Here is a 20119-nt window from a genome sequence, read left to right as displayed (position 1 = left end):
CTGTAGGCAGAAAAGTTTGAAATTGGAGCAGCAGCAATACCAGGTGGACTGGGGACAGCAAGGAGTCATCAGGTCAGGTAGTCCTGAGACATGGTCCCAGGGATTCAGTTAGTGCTGAACACGGCTGCTAGAATCTTGACTAGAACCAAAAAATGTGATCATATTGCTTCAGTGCTAGCCTCTACACTGTCTTCCTGTTAAGGCTAGGGATGCTTCTATCCATCTCTCCGATTTGGTCCAGCAGTACATACACGGACCCTACGGTCACAAGATGCAGGCCTCCTTATTGTTGACCCTCCGGCTAGACAGTGACCTCCGACACAATCTACGATGCGGTCGAGATGCTTGCTGGATTCATCGTGCTGGCATCTTCCTGGGGTCCTGCTGCTCCACAAGTGTATTTTCTGATTTGCTGAAGTACAAAGGGCTTGCCTCCCTCATCAGTGGCTCCATTTCTGTTGAACGATGTGCCAGAGACCCACTTGGGTCAATCAGGCAAGCTGCTGCAGGGGTTAGATCAAAGTTGGCTGCCTGAGGATTCAGTTTGCATGCGAAGTACTCACGCAGTGACTTCAGGAGGACCTGTGCCAACTGTTTTGAAACAGTAGTTGACTGCAAGTCTGCCTCAAGTTTGAGAAGGCACGGCACCACATCAGACAGCAACTGGCTGTCAGTTTGAAGTTGGTTGGTGTGGATCGCGAATGGCTCCAGCAACTTCACAAGCTGTTCTAGCTTGGCCCAGTTAGGCTTCATGCTCACCCTCAGATTTCTTCCCTGTTAGCTAGTGATAGTGATGCACAAGATAAGCCTATTTGAAACATCGGCATCTACTGCCAGCATTTACCTGCCAGATTCAGAAGCTTGAAAACCCCATTTTATTTTTTCCCAAAGTTTAGAAGAATAAAACTGAAACTAATTTTTTTGGTTTTAGCTTTTCAACTGTTTTTATTTTTATTTCAGTTTACAAAATTGTTTTTCAAATTGTTTTTATTTTAGTTTCAGTTTTTGTTTGCTATAAAAACCTTGGCGCACACACGTGCACACACACACGCAAATTAGCTGGCTATGAACTGATAGATTTGTGAAGACATTTTGTATTGCTTATGTTTTTGCTGTTGTTGCAGCTGTTTTTATTAACACTATTTGAAGGGGTTAGTCAGTGATACATGTTTAATATTACATAACATGTCAAATGTGCCATGATTTTTCCTCTCTTTCTGTCAGGTAAATGTACTTAATTCTTCTTACAGATACTACTAAAATCAAAGAAAAGGCATTGGATTGGTGTAAACATGGGCAAGAGGGTTTTCTTCCACCATATATCTTGCACCAGTCTAGGTGCTTATTCTTTAAATCCAAGTTACATAAGGATTGATTTATAATTTAAACCTAACCATGTCCTGGCCAGTTGTATGGAGTCCTCTATTGGACAAAAACCTCTATTAGCATGGGCAGCGCCATTGAGGACTTTCACCATTTTGATTTAGTCAACTGGGCGGGACTTCCAACTTCATTGGCTAATCCCTCCTGATGACCTGGTTGGCATGACATGATGACCCGGTTGGAGTCGTGACAAAAGGGATCAGCCAATGAATTACATTTAAAATAACATTTACTATTTCAAGATGGAGATGGCCTTAATGGCGTTGCCCGTCCTCTCACAGACACCATCATGACACATATACAGAGATGTTATGTCTAGCCAAGTCTATGGTCCTGGCCCGTTACCTTATGTTTTACTGCCCCCCAGTGTCAAGGAGGGACTACCCCCCCAAGGAAACTACACATAAATAGCTCCTAGCCTCCCATGCATAGGCTACTTTCTATCCCAAACACCGAAACTAAATAATATAAAAACGAAATTGAAATGTTTTTTACTGAGCTACAGTTCATATAAGGAAATCAGTCAATTAAAAAAATGTGTTAGGTCCTAATCTATGGATTTCACACGACTGGGCAGGAGCACAGCCATGGGTGGGCCTGGAAGGGCATGGGCCCACCCACTTGGGAGCCAGGCCCAGCCAATCAGAATGAGTTTTTACCCACCAAAGGGCTTTATTACAGACAGAAACAGTCCTCGGTTTCATCAGCTGTTTGGGTGGCTGGTCTCAGACGATCCAACAGGTGAAGAAGCCGGATGTGGAGGTCCTGGTTACACAAGGTCTGCTATTGTGAGGCCGGTTGGAATTCTCTAAAATGAAGTTGGAGGCGGCTTATGGTAGAGAAAGGAACATTCAATTATCTGGCAACAAATCTGGTGGACATTCCTGCAGTCAGCATGCAGGGTAGCCAGGGTAGCCTAGTGGTTAGAGCGTTGGACTAGTAGCCGGAAGGTTGCAAGTTCAAATCCCCGAGCTGACACTGAACAGGCAGTTAACCCACTGCAGGTGCATTGCTTGTTGTTTGGGGTTTTAGGCTGGGTTTCTGTACAGCACTTTGAGATATCAGCTGATGTACGAAGGGCTATATAAATACATTTGATTTGATTTGTTCCTAGGCCGTCATTGAAAATAAGAATTTGTTCATAACTGACTTGCCTAGTTAAATAAAGGTTAAAAAAATTAAATAAAAAAGGAGGCTCCCTTGCAGGCTCCCTCAACTTCAGACATCTGTGGCGTTGTGTGACACAACTGCACATTTTAGAGTGGCCTTTTATTGTCCCCAGCACAAGGTGCAATGTAATGATCATGCTGTTTAATCAGCTTCTTGATATGCCACACCTGTCAGGATTATCTTGGTACTGGAGAAATGCTCAATAACAGGGATGTAAACAAATTTGTGCACACAATTTGAGATGGAACATTTTTGTGTGTATGGAACATCCTTGAAACATTTCTGGGATCTTATGTTTCAGCTCATGAAACATGGGACCAACACATTTTGTGTTTCTATTTTTGTTCAGTATAAAATAAATATTGTATGTATTTCACAACTACCGTTTTCCTGGTAATTGTCCATCTTTCGTTTCCTACTGGTCTTGCCCTAAAGAGTCTGTTGTCCAAATGCTTGCTGAATAGTGAGGGTGCAGGGCATTATTTGTGAAATGGGATGACGCTGGTACTAAGGTGCAGCCCATGCAGATTAAACATTAACATAGGTGAAGATTAACTATGAACTCTAAATACTGTTCCCCCCCGCACATACATTACACATAATCATAAGGACAGTGTCAGTGTGGGATAAATTCATTCAATAGGCAGACAGCGACTATGGCGGCTAGGATAGGAGGCAGTGTTCTGGTGACAGGGTCTAACCGGGGAATCGGTCTTGAGCTAGTCCGTCAGCTGGCAGAGTCCACCAGTGCTCCAGCCCAGATCTTTGCCGCGTGTCGAGATCTATATGGAGCTCAGGTAGTCCACAGCCTCTAAGGCCAGTTTACAGAAAGCAGCAAAGTATCAGAGAGCTCCAGAGCCTAATGCATGGCACAGAGTATGTAGAGGTTGGCAACAATAGAAAACTGAGCATGGTTTCTGTTTTATGTAGCAAGATATTTGAGTTAAATATAATACGTAGATTCTCTCATTAAGTACTGTACATTTGTTGTGTATTTGAATTGGAAAGATTCATTAGCACGTGACTTTGTATATCCACTTAATTCTCTATGGAAATTGTTGGAGTGAATCAAGATCCTAGAATTTAGCCTGCCCTGACCCAACACATTTGCTCCTTCTTCAAGGCACTGAAGGAGCTGGCACAGAGGCATCCCCAACTGCTCACTATTGTGAGATTGGGTAAGGGTTTCTGCTACTTTGGCTTTATGAAAACACAAAAACACATTTTTACCTCTATTGCAATTTCAATGAGCATGTTGTAAAATAAAATGTCCAATAGCCCAAATGTCCCATGTTGAGGCTTATATTTTGCATATTGTGACCTGCCATAAAAATACAGTGTCACGACTTCCGCCGAAGTCGGTTCCTCTCCTTGTTCGGGCGGCGCGGTCTTCTAGCCATCATCGATCCACTTTTCATTTTCCTTTTGTTTTGTCTTGTCTTCCAACACACCTGGTCTCATTTCCCTCATTACATGTTGTGTATTTAACCCTCTGTTCCCCCCATGTCTTTGTGCGGAATTGTTTATTGTAAGTGCATGTTCTTGTTTTCTCTGGTGCGCAACGGGTTTTGTACCTATTTGTTTGTTGTTCTGGTTCCGGTGGTTTTATGAAAAAAACTGCTCCGTTGAATACCCAGTTTTGCTTCCCTGCCGCCAGTTACGCACTCCCTTACACACAGAGATAACACACGAGACAACTTGGTGCAAAAAATGTATTTCTTATAGGGTGACAACAAGAGCTGAGTGAGCTATACTTCCTTCCTAAACGTCTACATTTAAAAAATGTTGTGTTGACAGACGTTGCAGACCCAGTCAGTATATCCGAGGCCTCCAGAGTAGTCGGTGATAAACTGATTGACGGCAGCCTGAATCTGATCATTAACAACGCTGCCAGTAATGGCCCTGCCGTGAACAACGGGAATAACCCCCCTGGCACACTGGCAGTGACGGGCAAGAAGGAGATGGTGGATTTGTTTGTCACCAACGCAGTGGGACCCATGCTCATCGCTAAGGTCGATACTGTACATGCACTATTACATGAAGTGCTTCAGAAGACTAGGCTTTTGTCTTACTGTTTCATTGTTTACTTACTCCCTTCTCAGGAATGTTGTTAAGTTGTACTTTGAGTTATCTGCTCTCTATAAATCTCTCAATGAATACATGCTACACATTTTTGGGGGGATCAGTTCCTAAAGGGCAAAGGTGTATGAAAAAGTTACAAGATCCAGATCTTTGATGTATTGACACTGAGATTAAGAAAATGACTTCTTTATCTGTCCTTTCTTGCAGGAGTTCAGGTCATACCTGCAGAAGGCAGCTGACCAATCAGGTCCTGTGACAACAGGGATGTCCTGTAGCAGGGCAGCCATCATCAACATCTCCACTCTGCTGTCCTCGGTTGAGAAATGTCGTGAGACTTTCTCCATGGCCCCTATGTATCCTTACAGAGCCAGCAAGGTATGCCACCATCAGTAGGCCTACTTCTAATTTGATCCGTAACACTCTTCTGGCTGATAGTGGAACATGCTGAATAAGGAAGATGTGGATAAAGTGATTTATTTTGTCCTATTCTCCACTAGGCAGCACTGAACATGCTGACATGTTGCCTGGCAGAGGACTTCCAGAGGGATGGGATTCTGGTCATGGCCATTCACCCTGGCTGGGTGAAAACTGACATGGGAGGCCCAAATGTGAGGGGGGGGGGGGGGGTGTAAAAATACATATCTGTTTATAAGTGTAGAATAAGGTAGGACTAGAGTCATAGCAGAATGGCACAGATCTAAAACAGTTTGTCTGTGATGGGTTTCTGTTCGACAGGCACCGGTGACGACTGAGGACAGTGCCAAAGGCATTCTGCATGTGATGTCAACCCTCACAGAGAAGCACAATGGCAGCCTTATGGACTGGGAAGGGAATGGTATCCCATGGTGATGTTCCAGGCCAATGGTCCAGTCTCTGGGACCAATAGACTTAGACTTCTGAGTTCTGTGAAAAATCTCTTAGTATGACTGAATAATTTTTTGTCTTCCTAAAGGCGAGTCTGTAATCTGTAATTTCATTTTTCATTCGGATTCAATTTCTTAACTCAATAAACTGACTGCAAGACTCTCATTGATCATTTGTAATCCTCTAAAAACAGTGTATCACTATTCGGGACACAAAACAAAATGTGCCAACAGCATTTATAATATTTGTTCATACAATAACTTGTCACTTTACTTTGTAGGACTTATCCAAAAGATGCACTCGTTATGACTATATAAGAAGTGTTAAACTAATGGGCAAAATGATGAGCCATCCTAAAGTTGAGCATAATGGAAATAGATGTGAGTGTTTTCCTTCAACTGTCCCTGTGATGGGCATCACTCTATCACAGCAGATCAGTGGCAGAATGAAATGAAAAACAGAGGAAAATATGGAAGGACCGACCGCTCAATTCAACATCTATTCCACGTTGATTCAACATAATGTAATTGAAATGACGTGGAAACAACGTTGATTCAACGAGTGCGTGCCCAGTGGGGATGGGTGAAAGACAGATGATGGAAACATAAAGAGGTGATGCAGATTGACATATTTGCATTATTTTTGTACACTTTTTTTTATGTTGATTTATCAACACCCATACTCCTCGTACAATGCTGTGTACAACACTGGGTACTACTCCCTTCACAGAACAGAGCAAACTAGCCCTAACCAGAATAGAAAGAGGAGTGGGAGACCCCGGTGCACAACTGAGCAAGAGGACAAGTACATTAGAGTGTCTAGTTTGAGAAACAGACGCCTCAGAAGAAACAAAAGTCCTCAACTGGCAGCTTCATTAAATAGTACCCGCAAAACACCAGTCTCAACGTCAACAGTGAAGAGGCAACTCCAGCATGCTGGCCTTCTAGGTAGAGTTTCTCTGTCCAGTGTCTGTGTTCTTTTGCCCATCTTAATATTTTATTTTTATTGGCCAGTCTGAGATATGGCTTTTTCTTTGCAACTCTGCCTAGAAGGCCAGTATCCCGGAGTCGCCTCTTCACTGTTGACGTTAAGACTGGTGTTTTGCGGGTACTATTTAATGAAGCTGCCAGTTGAGGACTTGTGAGGCATCTGTTTCTCAAACTAGACACTCTAATGTACTTGTCCTCTTGCTCAGTTGTGCACCAGGGCCTCCCACTCCTCTTTCTATTCTGGTTAGAGTGAGTTTGCTCTGTTCTGTGAAGGGAGTAGTACACATCGTTGTACGGGATCTTCAGTTTCTTTGCAATTTCTCGTATGGAATAGCCTTCATTTCTCAGAACAAGAATAGACGGACGAGTTTCAGAAGAAAGTACGTTTCTGGCCATTTTGAGCCTGTAATCGAACCCACAAATGCTGATGCTCCAGATACTCAACTAGTCTAAAGAAGGCCAGTGTTATTGCTTCTTTAATGCATAACAGTTTTCAGCTGTGCTAATATAATTGCAGAAGGGTTTTCTAATGATCACGTAGCCTTTTAAAATGATACATTTGGATTAGCTAACACAACATGCCATTGAACACAGGAGTGATGGTTGCTGATAATGGGCCTCTGTACACCTATGTAGATATTCCATAAAACAATCTGACATTTCCAGCTACAATAATCATTTACAACATTAACAATGTCTACACTGTATCAATTTGATGTTATTTTAATGGACAAAAACAAGGACATTTCTAAGTGACCCCAAACTTTTGGTAGTGTGTATATATATATATATATATATATATATATATATATATATATATATATATACAGTTTATAGATCTAACTTCATTAGATGATATATAGAACTTTTTCTAAATGACAAAATATTAGATCAGTGTACCCCAAAATCATTTTGTTGGGAGTGACAAAAAAAGTTTGAGACAAATGACATTTTTAGTTAGACAATTGTCATCCAGGGAAAGTATTGCGTTTTTTTTTTTTAAAGTCTAGGAGGGGAGCATTTAACCCTGGGGGTGTTTAAACCCAAGCCCTACACTTTGTTATGGCTTTCCATTTTACTGTGTTAACTATGTGGCAACTGAACAATGTGACTGTTTTTCTGTCCCACGGCCCTGTTGTTTAATCATTAGCTCACTGGTTTTGGGTGGTTCGGAGCCAGCCTTCGATATTACAGTGGAAGAAACTGGACTGACAGTGCCCACCTCCCCCGACTTTCGGTGTTGCACTCTCGTTGTCCAATTGTTTTTGGCAGAGTTTCTCTATATTAGGAGGGCTTTCATGGAAGAGAAAGTGTGACCGCCTGTCTTCCAATCTCCCACATGAACAAACTAACATTCAGAAAGGAATCTCTCACCCAGGGAATCTGTGCTATGTCTAAGGGAATCTGTATTGTATCCATGAAAACTGTATCTGAAGATAGTATTATGCACCATTACTTGTAGGTTCAGCTTCCCGCCTCTACCATGTTCAAAAAAATAAATCATCCTGGATCATTCCGTAGTTCAGCTGTGGAATGTTTGTTTTAGGTTACTTACAGCCATCAACCAATCAAGACCTTGAACTTTTCTGTTTTGCAAGCCTATTGATTCCTTGATTAAATGATAACAGTGTGTGTATAATTTGCCTGAGACCAAGAAAGTCAACTATCGCTCGTGGATAGGAAGCTAGGTTAGTGCCCTCTAAACTCGTCACCAGTGGAGTAGTTGTCACGGCTGGCTAGGTGTGTAGCGAGGAATCAGGCGCAGAGAGGTCCAGGGGAAAGATGCACTTTAATGCGGCACCAAAATGAAATGCGCAAACCACTGACCAACCCAAAACAACGAGTAACAAGGTCCAAAGCACCAACAACACAACGTGAACAACTAAATAATCCCGCACAATAAAGGAGCGGGTTCCACACGCCAAATAGGGAAGCAAATCAAGCACACACAAAATAGGAACAGGTGTAACAAATGAGACAAAACTAACCGATAAGAAAAAGGGATCGGTGACGACGACCGCCGAGCACCACCCGAACAGGCGGGGGAGCCAACTTCGGCGGGAGTCATGACAGTAGTACTATTTTTATTTATTTTTTAGTTGCGGGAGTGCCAAAAATGTTCTCGATCAGCCTATTGAATATTATTATATAATATGGACTTATTATATGGAAATATAAATATTATATAAATATTTTTTTCCAGTTGTATTCTCAACTTGAAAATAGTAAGGGAGCGCTGCTACCTCACACTCCTGCAGCACAACATCCCTGCTCGTCACTAAACTCAGCGCCCTGGGTGTGTTAATCTTTCCGAAAAATTAAGCCCCGGAATTTTGGGAATGTTGCTTAAATTCATCAAAAAAATTAGCTTATAACAGTGAACCTTTTTTGTGGGATACACATAAAGGCAATTCTAGGTCTTGTGGCATATTTTGGTTAAACTCTTTATATTTTTATTATTATTATTTTTTTTTTTTTTGTTTACCTTTATTTTACTAGGCAAGTCAGTTAAGAACAAATTCTTATTTTCAATGACGGCCTAGGAACAGTGGGTTAACTGCCTGTTCAAGGGCAGAACGACAGATTTTGTACCTTGTCAGCTCGGGGATTTGAACTTGCAACCTTTCGGTTACTAGTCCAATGCTCTAACCACTAGGCTACACTGGTTAAACTATCTCTAATTCAATGGAATCACATGTACAGCTGATTCTCAAGATCTTGCACACTAATGAGATGCTATTGAGCCCACACTACTACACTGTCTGAACCAAGGACTACATGCTTTCTGGTAAGTTTTGATTACAATACAGGGTGGGTGAATATATTTTATGTGACATACATGATTTTTTGTTAACTAGTAAATACAAACCTACAGCAAAATGTGTCACGCCCTGATCTGTTTCACCTGTCCTTGTGATTGTCTCCACCCCCTCCAGGTGTTGCTTATTTTCCCCAGTGTATTTATCCCTGTGTTTCCTGTCTCTCTGTGCCAGTTGGTCTTGTATGTTTCCAAATCAACCAGAGGTTTTCATGTTCTCCTGTTTTTGACATTCTCCTTTTTTTCTAGTCCTCACGGTTTTGACCCTTGCCTGTTTCTGGACTTTGTACCCGCCTGCCTGACCATTCTGCCTGCCTTGACCACGAGCCTGTCTGCCACTCTGTTCCTCCTGGACTCTGATCTGGTTTTGCCCTTTTTGCCTGTCCACGACCATTGTCTTGCCTACCCCTTTGGATGAATACACATTGTAAGACTCCAACCATCTGCCTCCTGTGTCTGCATTTGGGTCTCACATTGATAAAGTGGTTAAATAATTTCTAACTTGTTAACCATTTCTGCTAGTTAGTTTTTGCTACCAGGTGGGGTTTAGCTTGCTTGAGCCTGTTACTGAGGAGTGTTAATTCATGCATGTTTCATTTAAAACATTTATCTTTCAAAGGAGTTTTAATCTAACTATTTCTGAACATTAAATAGTATCTGGGTTTTTTTACAAATGTTTTTCTAATTTTTACAGGAAAATCTGATGTGTGGAGACATTTCACTTCAGCTAATGTAGGAGGAAAAGCTGTGTACATTTGCAAATACTGTGCCAAGTCATATGTGAATAATGCAACAAAGATACAGAATCAACTGGCCAAGTGCATAAAGTTCCCTCAACGCTCACAACACGCAATGTCTGACAAAAGTCCCTCTACTTCTATTCGAAGTGAAAATGATAAATCAGAAACCTTATCGATAGCAACAGCTTATGGTCCTCCTGGAATTAGAAGTTTTTGCCTCAATTGAGGAACGTAAGTCAGAGAAATGCTGATGAATCTCTTCCTCGAGCTGTGTATGCAACTGGTTCACCTCTGATGCTCACAGGCAATGTGTATTGGAAGAGATTTCTGAATATTCTTTACCCAGCATACAACCCTTCAACCAGACATGCTTTATCTACTCATTTGCTGAATGCAGAGTTTAACAGAGTTCAAGCAAATCCTAGAGAAAGCAGACAGTATTGCAATCATCTCTGATGGGTGGTTTGATGGGTGGAGGCAAGGAATAATTAACTACATCTCCACCCCTCAACCAGTATTCTACAAGAGCAAAGACACAAGGGACAACAGACAAACCAGTCTCTACATTGCAGATGAGCTGAAGGCAGTCATTGATGACCTTGGACCACAGAAGGTATTTGCCATGGTGACAGACAATGCTGCGAACATGAATCCTGCTTGGTCTACAGTGGAGGAGTCCTACCCTCAGATTACACCCATTGGCTGTGCTGCTCATGCATTGAATCTGCTCCTCAAGGACATCATGGCACTGAAAACAATGGATACACTCTACAAGAGAGCCAAGGAAATTGTTAGCTATGTGAAGGGTCATCGAGTTATTGCAGCAATCTACCTCACCAAGCAAAGAGAAGAATAAGAGTACCACATTGAAGCTACCCAGCAACACCCGCTGGGGTGGTGTTGTCATCATGTTTGACAGTCTCCTGGAGGGGAAGGAGTCTCTCCATGAAATGGCCATATCACAGTCTGCCAACATGGACAGCCCCATCGAGAGGATCCTCCTGGATGATGTATTTTGGGAGAGAGTGGTAAGCAGCTTGAAACTCCTGAAACATATAGCAGTAGCCATTGCACGGATTGAGGGAGACAATTCCATCCTGTCTGATGTTCAGACTCTGCTTGCAGATGTAAGAGAAGAAATCTGTGATGCCCTGCCCACTTCACTGTTGCTCCAAGCAGAGGAAACTGCAGTTCTGGTATACATCAAAAAGTGTGAAGACCTCTGCCTGAAGCCCATACACGCCGCAGTGTACATGTTGGACCCCAAGTATGCTGGCAATAGCATCCTGTCTGGTGCAGAGATCAACAAGGCCTATCGTGTCATCATTATTGTCTCGCCACCTTGGCCTGGCTGAGGGCAAGGTTCTTGGCAGTCTGGCGAAGTACACTTCCAAGCAAGGGCTTTGGGATGGAGATGCAATATGGCAGTCGTGCAAACATACCTTATCAGCCACCTGGTGGATGGGACTTTGTGGATCTGAGGTTCTTTTTCCTGTTGCCTCCATCGTCCTCCAAATCCCAATCCCTCAGAGCGCAACTGGTCCTTGTTTGGGAACACACACACCAAAGCACACAGCAGGCTGACCAACACAAGGATTGAAAAACTTGTGGCCATCCGGGAAAATTTGAGGCTTTTTGAGCCTGACAATGAGCCATCCTCAAGGTTGGAAAGTGACATTGAAGATGAGGCCTCAGAGTCTGATGTTCAAGAGGTGGACAATGAGGAGGTCCAGGGAGAAGACATGGAAGCCTGAGAGAAAGACAACCAAAGCTTTAGTTTCTGGACTATTATTTTGATGTATATTGAAAATGTTTTTGGGATGGATCATTGTGGATCATTCAATATTCCCTATCTTTTGTTGTTCAGTGAAATCATCCAATGTGAAAAGTCAACAAATTTAATTGAAGTTACATTCGTAACTAAATTGTTTTTATTTCTATTGGAAGGATTTCATCATTTGTAATTGTCTATTTATGATAAGGTAAAAGGTTTGTTTCTGTCTCCGTATGGTAAATATATCCAATGCAAACAACATCTACATTTAAATGGTATTAATATTAATTGACATATTTCCGTTAATTCCCATATTCCCATGGAAAGATTCCATCTCAATATCCTCCAAAATGTGCAACCCTACCTGCATCTTAGACACTTTTTTGCAAACATACACTCACACAAAAACATCCACAAAAGCCCACACACACACGTAGTCTCTCACACACACACATAGGACCATGTCAGGTGCTCAAAGCCTGGTTCCTCTCTAGGTTTCTTCCTAGGTTCCTGCCTTTCTAGGGAGTTTTTCCTAGCCATTGTGCTTCTACATCTGCATTGCTTGCTCTTTGGTTTTTGAAGCTGGGTTTCTGTGTAAGTACTTTGTGACATCTGCTGTAAAAAGGGCTTTATAAATACATTTGACTGACATACACCTCCGCTCACACACACAGACTCACACACACACTCTCCGTCTTCGCTGCTGTCCCATGTATGTAGAGACACATTCACATTCACATTCATATACTGTATAGTGCTTAGATATACTCAACGGAGCTCACTCTAATATCTCTACTGTTGTGCATATCATTCAAGGTAAAGTCCAAGTCAAAACATTTGGACACACCTACTCATTCCAGGGTTTTTATTTAGTTGTACTATTTTTTACATTGTAGAATCAAATCAAACGTTATGTCACGTACGCCGAATACAACAAGTGTGGACCTTACCGTGAAATGCTTACTTACAAGCCCTTATTAACCAACAGTGCAGTTCAAGAAGAGTTAAGAAAATATTTACCAAATATACTCAAGTAAAAAATGTAATAAAAATTAAAGCAATAATATATCAATAACGAGGCTATATACAGGGGGTACCGGTACCGAGTCAGTGTACAAAACAAATGGAGGGGGTGTCAATGTAAATAGTCAGGTGGCCATTTGATTAATTGTTCAGCTGTCTTATAACTTGGGGTTAGAAGCTGTTAAGGAGCCTCTTGGTCCTAGACTTGGTGCTCCGGTACCGCTTGCCGTGAGGTAGCAGAGAAAACAGTCTATGACTAGGGTGACTGGAGTCTCTGACAATTTTTTGGGCTTTCCTCTGCCACCGCCTATTATATAGTTCCTGGATGGCAGGAAGCTTGGCCCAGTGATGTACTGGGCCGTACGCATTACCCTCTATAGCGCCTTACGGTCAGATGCCGAGCAGTTGCCATACCAGGTGGTGATGCAACTGGTCAGGATGCTCTCAATGGTGCAGCTATATAACTTTTTGAGGATCTGGGGACCCATGCCAAATCTTTTCAGTCTCCTGAGGGGGAAAGGTTTTGTTGTGCTCTCTTCACGACTGTCTTAGTGTGTTTGGACCATGATAGTTCGTTGGTGATGTGGACACCAAGGAACTTGAAACTCTCGACCTGCTCTTCTACAGCCCCGTGTATGTTAATGGGGGCCTGTTCGGCCCGCCTTTTCCTGTAGTCCACGATCAGCTCCTTTGTCTTGTTCACATTGAGGGAGAGGTTGTCCTGGCACCACACTGCCAGTTCTCTGATCTCCTCCCTATAGGCTGTCTCATCGTCGTCCGTGATCAGGCTGTTGTGTCGCCAGCAAACTTAATGATAGTGTTGGAGTCATGTTTGGCCATGCAGTCGTGGGTGAACAGGGAGTACAGGAAGGGACTAAGTACACACCACTGAGGGGCCCCAGTGTTGAGGATCAGCGTGGCAGATGTGTTGTTGCCTACCCTTACAGTTTTTCTCAATTGCTAAAACACTAAAACCCATTGGCTGAACAAAGTTCTCAGTTGCCTGGACTCATTTAGCTAATTATGCAGTCTGTTGTCAATACCTTAAACCATTTCACATGGTAAAACACAATTTGCAGATCTCACTTAGACTTTTCAGCAAAACTCTAAACATATTCTCATTCTCAAAACACATTCTGCACTCTAATGCACATGTCATCCATACTGGTAAACACAAGTGGCAACAATCAAATACAAATAGAGAAGACATGTCATTGATTGAACACAACCACTCAAAATTGATTTAACCTGTTTCGAATGATGCGACACAACCAATATACGCCAGTTCAGAGAGCAAATAGGTTGTTGAAGGTGGGAAGGAGAAAGTCTGAGAATGGATAGAAGAAACAATGTGAGAGGACGAGTGCATATGCGAGGTGGGTGACGAGGAGGAAGAGGAGGGCAAGAAAAAGGAAGAGGAGGACGAAGAGGAAGAGGAAGACAAAGTGGAAATATCTGATGAAATTCGAGCAACAGTTATAGACCATGTTCTTGTCCATGGACTGACAATGAGGGAAGCAGTACTTAGAGTGCAACCCAATTTGAGCGGATTTTCTGTGTCCACCATAGTAAGGACATTCAAAGAAGAGAACAGGTACAGGATACTACTGTGTTTTTGTAATTGCACATTTACTGTACTACACTATATGCAGCTGTTTCAATAGACATGTGTAAAGTTAATCACTGTATGTATTGTACTGCATGAATATGTTTTGGAACTGCACAACTACGTTTTGTAGAATTGCAAGGCTGCCACATGCAGGTGGAAGGACAGCTATATTCACTCGGGAGCAAGAGGTCGTTATAGTTGGCATGGTCCTTCAAGATAATGCAATACGACTCAGAGAAATCCAGGAACGAGTGATACAAGACAACACACACTTCCAGGGAATCGAAAGTGTGAGCATTTCCACAATTGACCGTGTCCTCCATCGTAACAGGATGCGAATGAAACAAGTATACAGAGTACCTTTTGAGCACAACTCACCAAGGGTGAAAGAACTGCGAGCCCAGTATGTGCAAGTAAGTGTACATTCAGAAACATTTACTGTAATCCAGATTGTCTACAGTACTAACACATACTATGTAAATGACATTACTCTTCAGTACATACAATGTACTCTACAGTATATGTACTGTCTCTGTACGACTTACAAAATCCTACATACAGTATATTGTATTTCTACACAGACAATATTTGACTTGGAATCCTTGGACAGACCCCATGAGTTCATCTTTGTCGATGAAGCAGGCTTCAATCTAACAAAGAGGAGAAGGAGAGGCCGAAACATGATTGGACAGCGGGCCATAGTTGAAGTCCCTGGTCAACGAGGTGGCAATGTCACAATCTGTGCTGCTATCAGCAACCATGGTGTTCTTCATCACCATGTTACACTCGGGCCATATAACACCCAGCACCTTCTAAGATTTATTGCCAATCTAAGAGATATTTTATTTGAGCAGCGGGTTCAAGAGCAGCAGGGTCAAGAGCTAAATGAGAATCCCATTCCCACCTATGTGATAGTGTGGGACAATGTCAGTTTCCACCGAGCAGCTCAGGTAAGGGAATGGTTTAACATCAAATGGGCAGTTTATGAACTTGTACTTCCCTCCATACTCGCCTTTCCTGAATCTGATTGAGGAGTGTTTCTCCTCTTGGAGATGGAAAGTGTATGATAGACAACCCTACACCAGAGTAAATCTGCTGCAAGCCATGGATTTAGCCTGTGTTTATATAGGTGAGGAATCATGTCAGGGCTGGATACGGCACACAAGAGGCTTCTTCCTTCGTTACCTCAGGAGGGACAATATTGCTTGTGATGTCGATGAAGTGCTCTGGCCTGACCCAGCCCAAAGACAAGAAGAAGCACATTGATCACATGTTTACTCCTTTGATTGTTGTCCCTTTTAGTTTTGTATACTGTAGTACAGTGCATTGTAGGCTGTATACTGTACAATGGACACATTGTATGGCCCTGAACATTGTGCTTTCCATTTATTAACAGTACTTACTGCTCAATAGATTTTGACTGGTTTCAGGTTCATATCAACAAAGAACAAGAATTACAGTATCACAGAGACAAAGGACAAGTTTGTGAGATGCAGGGTACAGTACTGTAAAAATAGGGGTACAAGGAGGAGGAAGAACATAAAACAAAATTGTAAAGAGCAAAGCGGAGTAATAACTTCTGATCAATTTTGAGCTACTATGATAGAACATGTTGTTTTCGTTCATCAAAAGACAATGACGGAAAAATATGAATATTTCTTTAGATTAAAAATGTATTTCTCCCTGAGAATTGTATGTTTTGAACAATGTGTTTTCTATTTTTCGGTGTATTGTTTACTGACTGCTTGAGAGTATATATTTTTGATCACTTTGATTTTGTGTTTGATTTTGAACACAGGTAAAACTGTTTTACCTGTGTTCAGGTAAGGCAAATTTTTCATTTTGCGAGAGGAGTCAGAGGTTATGTAAATAGTTCTTGAAGATGAGGTTTGTGTTTAATGTTTTCAGGAAATGGAGCAAGGTTTCAGAAATTGTGTTTTAGCAATTGAGAAAAACTGTAATAATGAAGACATCAAAATGATGAAATAACACATATGGAATCATGTAATATCCCCCCCAAAATTAATATATTTTGTTTTATGTATTTTTTACTTGTCTTGACTATTATTCTACAATGTAGGAAATAGTGAAAATAAAGAAAAATCCTTGAATGAGTAGGTGTGTCCAAACTTTTGACTGGTACTGTATATCTTCATGTACATTCATCCCCTTCACACGCGCACAGATTGTTATTTGGATTCATTCTGATAATTCTTGGATTGATTTTCCTTTTTTCTTGACTATTTGTTTGACATTCTACTGCATTTTTGAGGAGCTGGCTACTCAAGCATTTTACTGCACCCGCTATAACATCTGTTTAAGTGTATGTGTCTAAGAGGTAATATGTATGGTTGGAGTGTGGATAGTTGGTGACCAGCGTTTGACACCAGTCAGTTACACACTGGTGGTTGATTGTTTTACTTAGCTGTGTCCTGTATGAATCGACCCCTGACGACATGCCAACCTCGTGATGGAGGAATGTTTATGACTCTATACCTCCCCCTCTGTAGTGTTTGCCCTGGGCCCCCCAAAGCTAGTGTTTTTGTTTTTCTTTACCAGTTTTTTTTTTATATAGAGGGAAAAGTAATTCATTTAGAATCATTGCTTTCAAAACCCACACAAACACTGAACTTACAGCATATGTTTTCATGGGTCTTAAATAAAAAAATTAAAAAAAGACCTTTGTTAATCTGGTACAAAACTAACTTATTAGAGAACTAGTGGACCGGGACCCAGTGCACCAGTTTAACTATTAAGTACTCGGGGCAGCAGAGTACTTTTTTGCTAACAGCGGAGTTGATTATGTTACAAATTATTCACCCATCCTGTTAAAAACACTGAGCCATTACAGTTTTGAACCTGCATTGATCTCTGTGTGGCCTCTGTCTCTCAGGCCCAACCCTTTTCTCACACAGTTACTCTGCCCTCTTTTACCCATTTCTAATCTTCAGTCAGTCTCACTAACATCTGGAAACAAACACAAGAAATAGTCTCAAGGAAAGTTGGCAGGAAAACCTACATTGTCTGCAACGTAAGAGATACATAGATGGTTATGAATGGGGAAAGAGAAAGTGTTTAATAATACAGATGTACTGGGTGCAGATGTACTGGGTGCAGATGTACTGGGTGCAGATGTACTGGGTCTGAAGAGACAGAGAGAAAGTTGTGTCAGGGATGCTTCTCTTCCTGATTGAGGTTGTCAAGTGGCAAGAATGAGGCATAGGGAATTGAATGTGTCTCATAATCAGAAAAGTCAGAATGTGTGTGTGTTTGTGCTTGCGTACATGTGTGTGTGTGCACGAGTGTGTGTTTGTGTGACAGATTTCTGCTATTTAAGGAATGCAAATTCTTTATCTTGTGATCAAATCATACAATACTGAGTTAAGTGTTGAGTGCTACATATGAAGCCATAGCATCCATGTAGACTACAAGAAGACTATGAATCATGCATTCCAATGAGTTTCACCCCTTGTTGGGTAAGGTGCCTTACCACGGTCATAAATACTATCGAATGGACACTCACCACAGTAAAGGAGGGTGTGTGTTATATTAAATAGGTCATTTGTAGTGGTTTGTCGTTACGAGTAGTCCTCTCAACTGTTTCCTACTCAATTCATAATAAAAAGTTATTGACTGCAAATTCATAACATGTACTGCATCACATGCACTGCATATATAAATCCTGTACAGAAATCTTAAAGGGGAACTGCACCTGCTGATTTGGCCTAATTTTTTGGCTTGCTCCTCAAGAAATGCATGGCATGACAGAAGCCAAATGTGAGTTGGCTTGGGGGTGTGGTTTGATGTGGGTGTTTCTTGGTTGTGTCCTTGCCACCATCAAGACTCACCCATCTGTCAGAACATTGACCGCAGCTGTTTCCCCCCACTCAATCACCACAAACAAATCTCCTGCAGGTTGAGTTCAAGAACTACAGGCAGATGTATGGTGAGATGCCGGAGGAAGCTTTGAATAGGTCAGTAGCCTACAGAGTAATATGAGAAGAATGCAATTGCAGAATTTATGTAGATATTCTAAACTAAGTGTTTTGATAACTTTCAAATGTAGTAAAATGTCCATGTAGAATTAACAACGCTTTATGAGGCGGCAGGTAGCCTAGCGGTTAGAGCATTGGGCCAGTAACCGAAAGGTTGCTAGATCGAATCCCAGAGCTGACGAGGTAAAAATCTGTCGTTCTGCCCCTGAACAAGGTACTGTTCCCAGGCCGTCATTGTAATGTTCTTAACTGACTTGCCTAGTTAAATAAAACAAACAAATAGATATAACACCATAGAAACACTGCCAATATAACAATGTGCTCCTTTCATTGTCATTCCCAGCCAATACAGATACTGTGCCTATCGGCATGTTGTCTGGTGGTAATGGGGCTACCTTGGAAAACATGTCAGGGTGGTCATACCTTCCTGTGCAGTGTCCTGTATACAACAGGAGTGTACGTACCCAATTCTGTCCTACCCATCGAAAACCGTTGGTGAGCAGGCAAGAGGCGAGGCTGGAGGTGAGGTCTTTGCCAGATCCCTATTGATGGGATGGTCACGCACACACACACACACACACAGAGCATTGACTACATTAGCAGTAGTGATTATGATCAACCTGATCACCTTTCTTTTCACTTCAGATAACATGTGAAGTGAAATAGAATGGTGAACACAGTGATCAGGCTGGACATTATATGCATCTAATAAGTAGAAAATAAGCAACAAATAATTACAGTTAACTTAAATTATGTTTCATGTAATCAATTAACATTAAAAGAGATAGCAATATTGCCATTACTGTGACAAGCAAAGTTCGTCAAAAATAGCTACCAATGCTAATGTTAGCTAGCTAAAATACAGTGCCCCTCTCAATCTTTTGAAATCATGTTTCCAAGCCAAATGTATTGAGGTAGGCTAACATTAGCCAGCTAGCTAGGTAGCTAGCTAGTTAGGGTAGGTAGCTAGCTAGTTAGGTTTGCTAGCTAGCGAACGTCAGCTATGCTAGCAATGATAGTGATACCTATGGAAACGTTCCGGTAATTTTCCTGAAATTTTCCATGGAAAGTTAAGCCCCGGAACTTTGGGAATTTGGTTTAAATTCATCAAAAAAGTTAGCTTATTGGAAGAAATTTCTGAATGTCCTTCACCCAGCATACACCCCTCCAGCCAGACATGCTTTATCTACTCATTTGCTGGATGTAGAGTTCAACAGAGTTCAAGTGAAGATCAAGAAAATCATAGAGAAAGCAGACAGTATTGCAATCATCTCTGATGGGTGGTCGAATGTTTGTGGGCAAGGAATAATTAACCACATCATCTCCACCCCTCAACCAGTATTCGACAAGAGCACAGACACCAGGGACAACAGACACACCATTCCCTACATTGCAGATGAGCTGAAGGCAGTCATCAATGACCTTGGACCACAGAAGATATTTTCACAGGTGACAGACAATGCTGCGAACATGAAGGTTGCTTGGTCTACAGTGGAGGAGTCCTACCCTCACATCACACCCATTGGCTGTGCTGCTCATGCATTGAATCTACTCCTCAAGGACATCATGGCACTGAAAACAATGGATACACTCTACAAGAGAGCCAAGGAAATGGTTAGGTATGTGAAGGGTCATCCAGTTATCGAAGCAATCTACCTCATCAAGCAAAGTG

At 41.8% G+C, this 20119-nt stretch overlaps 1 protein-coding gene across 1 annotated transcript; it reads left to right on the top strand.

Annotated features, from left to right (window-relative positions):
* Positions 1-3138: 3138 nt before the first annotated feature.
* Positions 3139-5664, top strand: zgc:158868 (SDR family oxidoreductase). Its single transcript, XM_020455639.2, has 6 exons — positions 3139-3350; positions 3677-3731; positions 4351-4565; positions 4843-5010; positions 5133-5243; positions 5371-5664. The coding sequence occupies exons 1-6, from the start codon at positions 3210-3212 to the stop codon at positions 5482-5484; spliced, it is 804 nt and encodes a 267-aa protein (XP_020311228.1). The 5' UTR covers positions 3139-3209; the 3' UTR covers positions 5485-5664.
* Positions 5665-20119: the final 14455 nt, after the last annotated feature.

The sequence above is a fragment of the Oncorhynchus kisutch genome, linkage group LG22 (assembly GCF_002021735.2).
Source record: "Oncorhynchus kisutch isolate 150728-3 linkage group LG22, Okis_V2, whole genome shotgun sequence".
In the NCBI taxonomy this organism is placed as follows: Eukaryota; Metazoa; Chordata; class Actinopteri; order Salmoniformes; family Salmonidae; genus Oncorhynchus; species Oncorhynchus kisutch.
The sequence above is the reverse complement of the archived record's forward strand: the minus strand, read 5'-3'. Positions and strand labels throughout refer to the sequence as shown.

What these genes read in the sequence shown, in the direction of transcription:
- zgc:158868 (XM_020455639.2), top strand. Translation starts at nt 3,210, where the DNA reads ATGGCGGCTAGGATAGGAGGCAGTGTTCTGGTGACAGGGTCTAACCGG. An exon ending in GCTCACTATTGTGAGATTGG is followed by an intron (nt 3,732 to 4,350) that starts GTAAGGGTTTCT and finishes TTGTGTTGACAG; the next exon opens with ACGTTGCAGACCCAGTCAGT. An exon ending in ATCCTTACAGAGCCAGCAAG is followed by an intron (nt 5,011 to 5,132) that starts GTATGCCACCAT and finishes ATTCTCCACTAG; the next exon opens with GCAGCACTGAACATGCTGAC.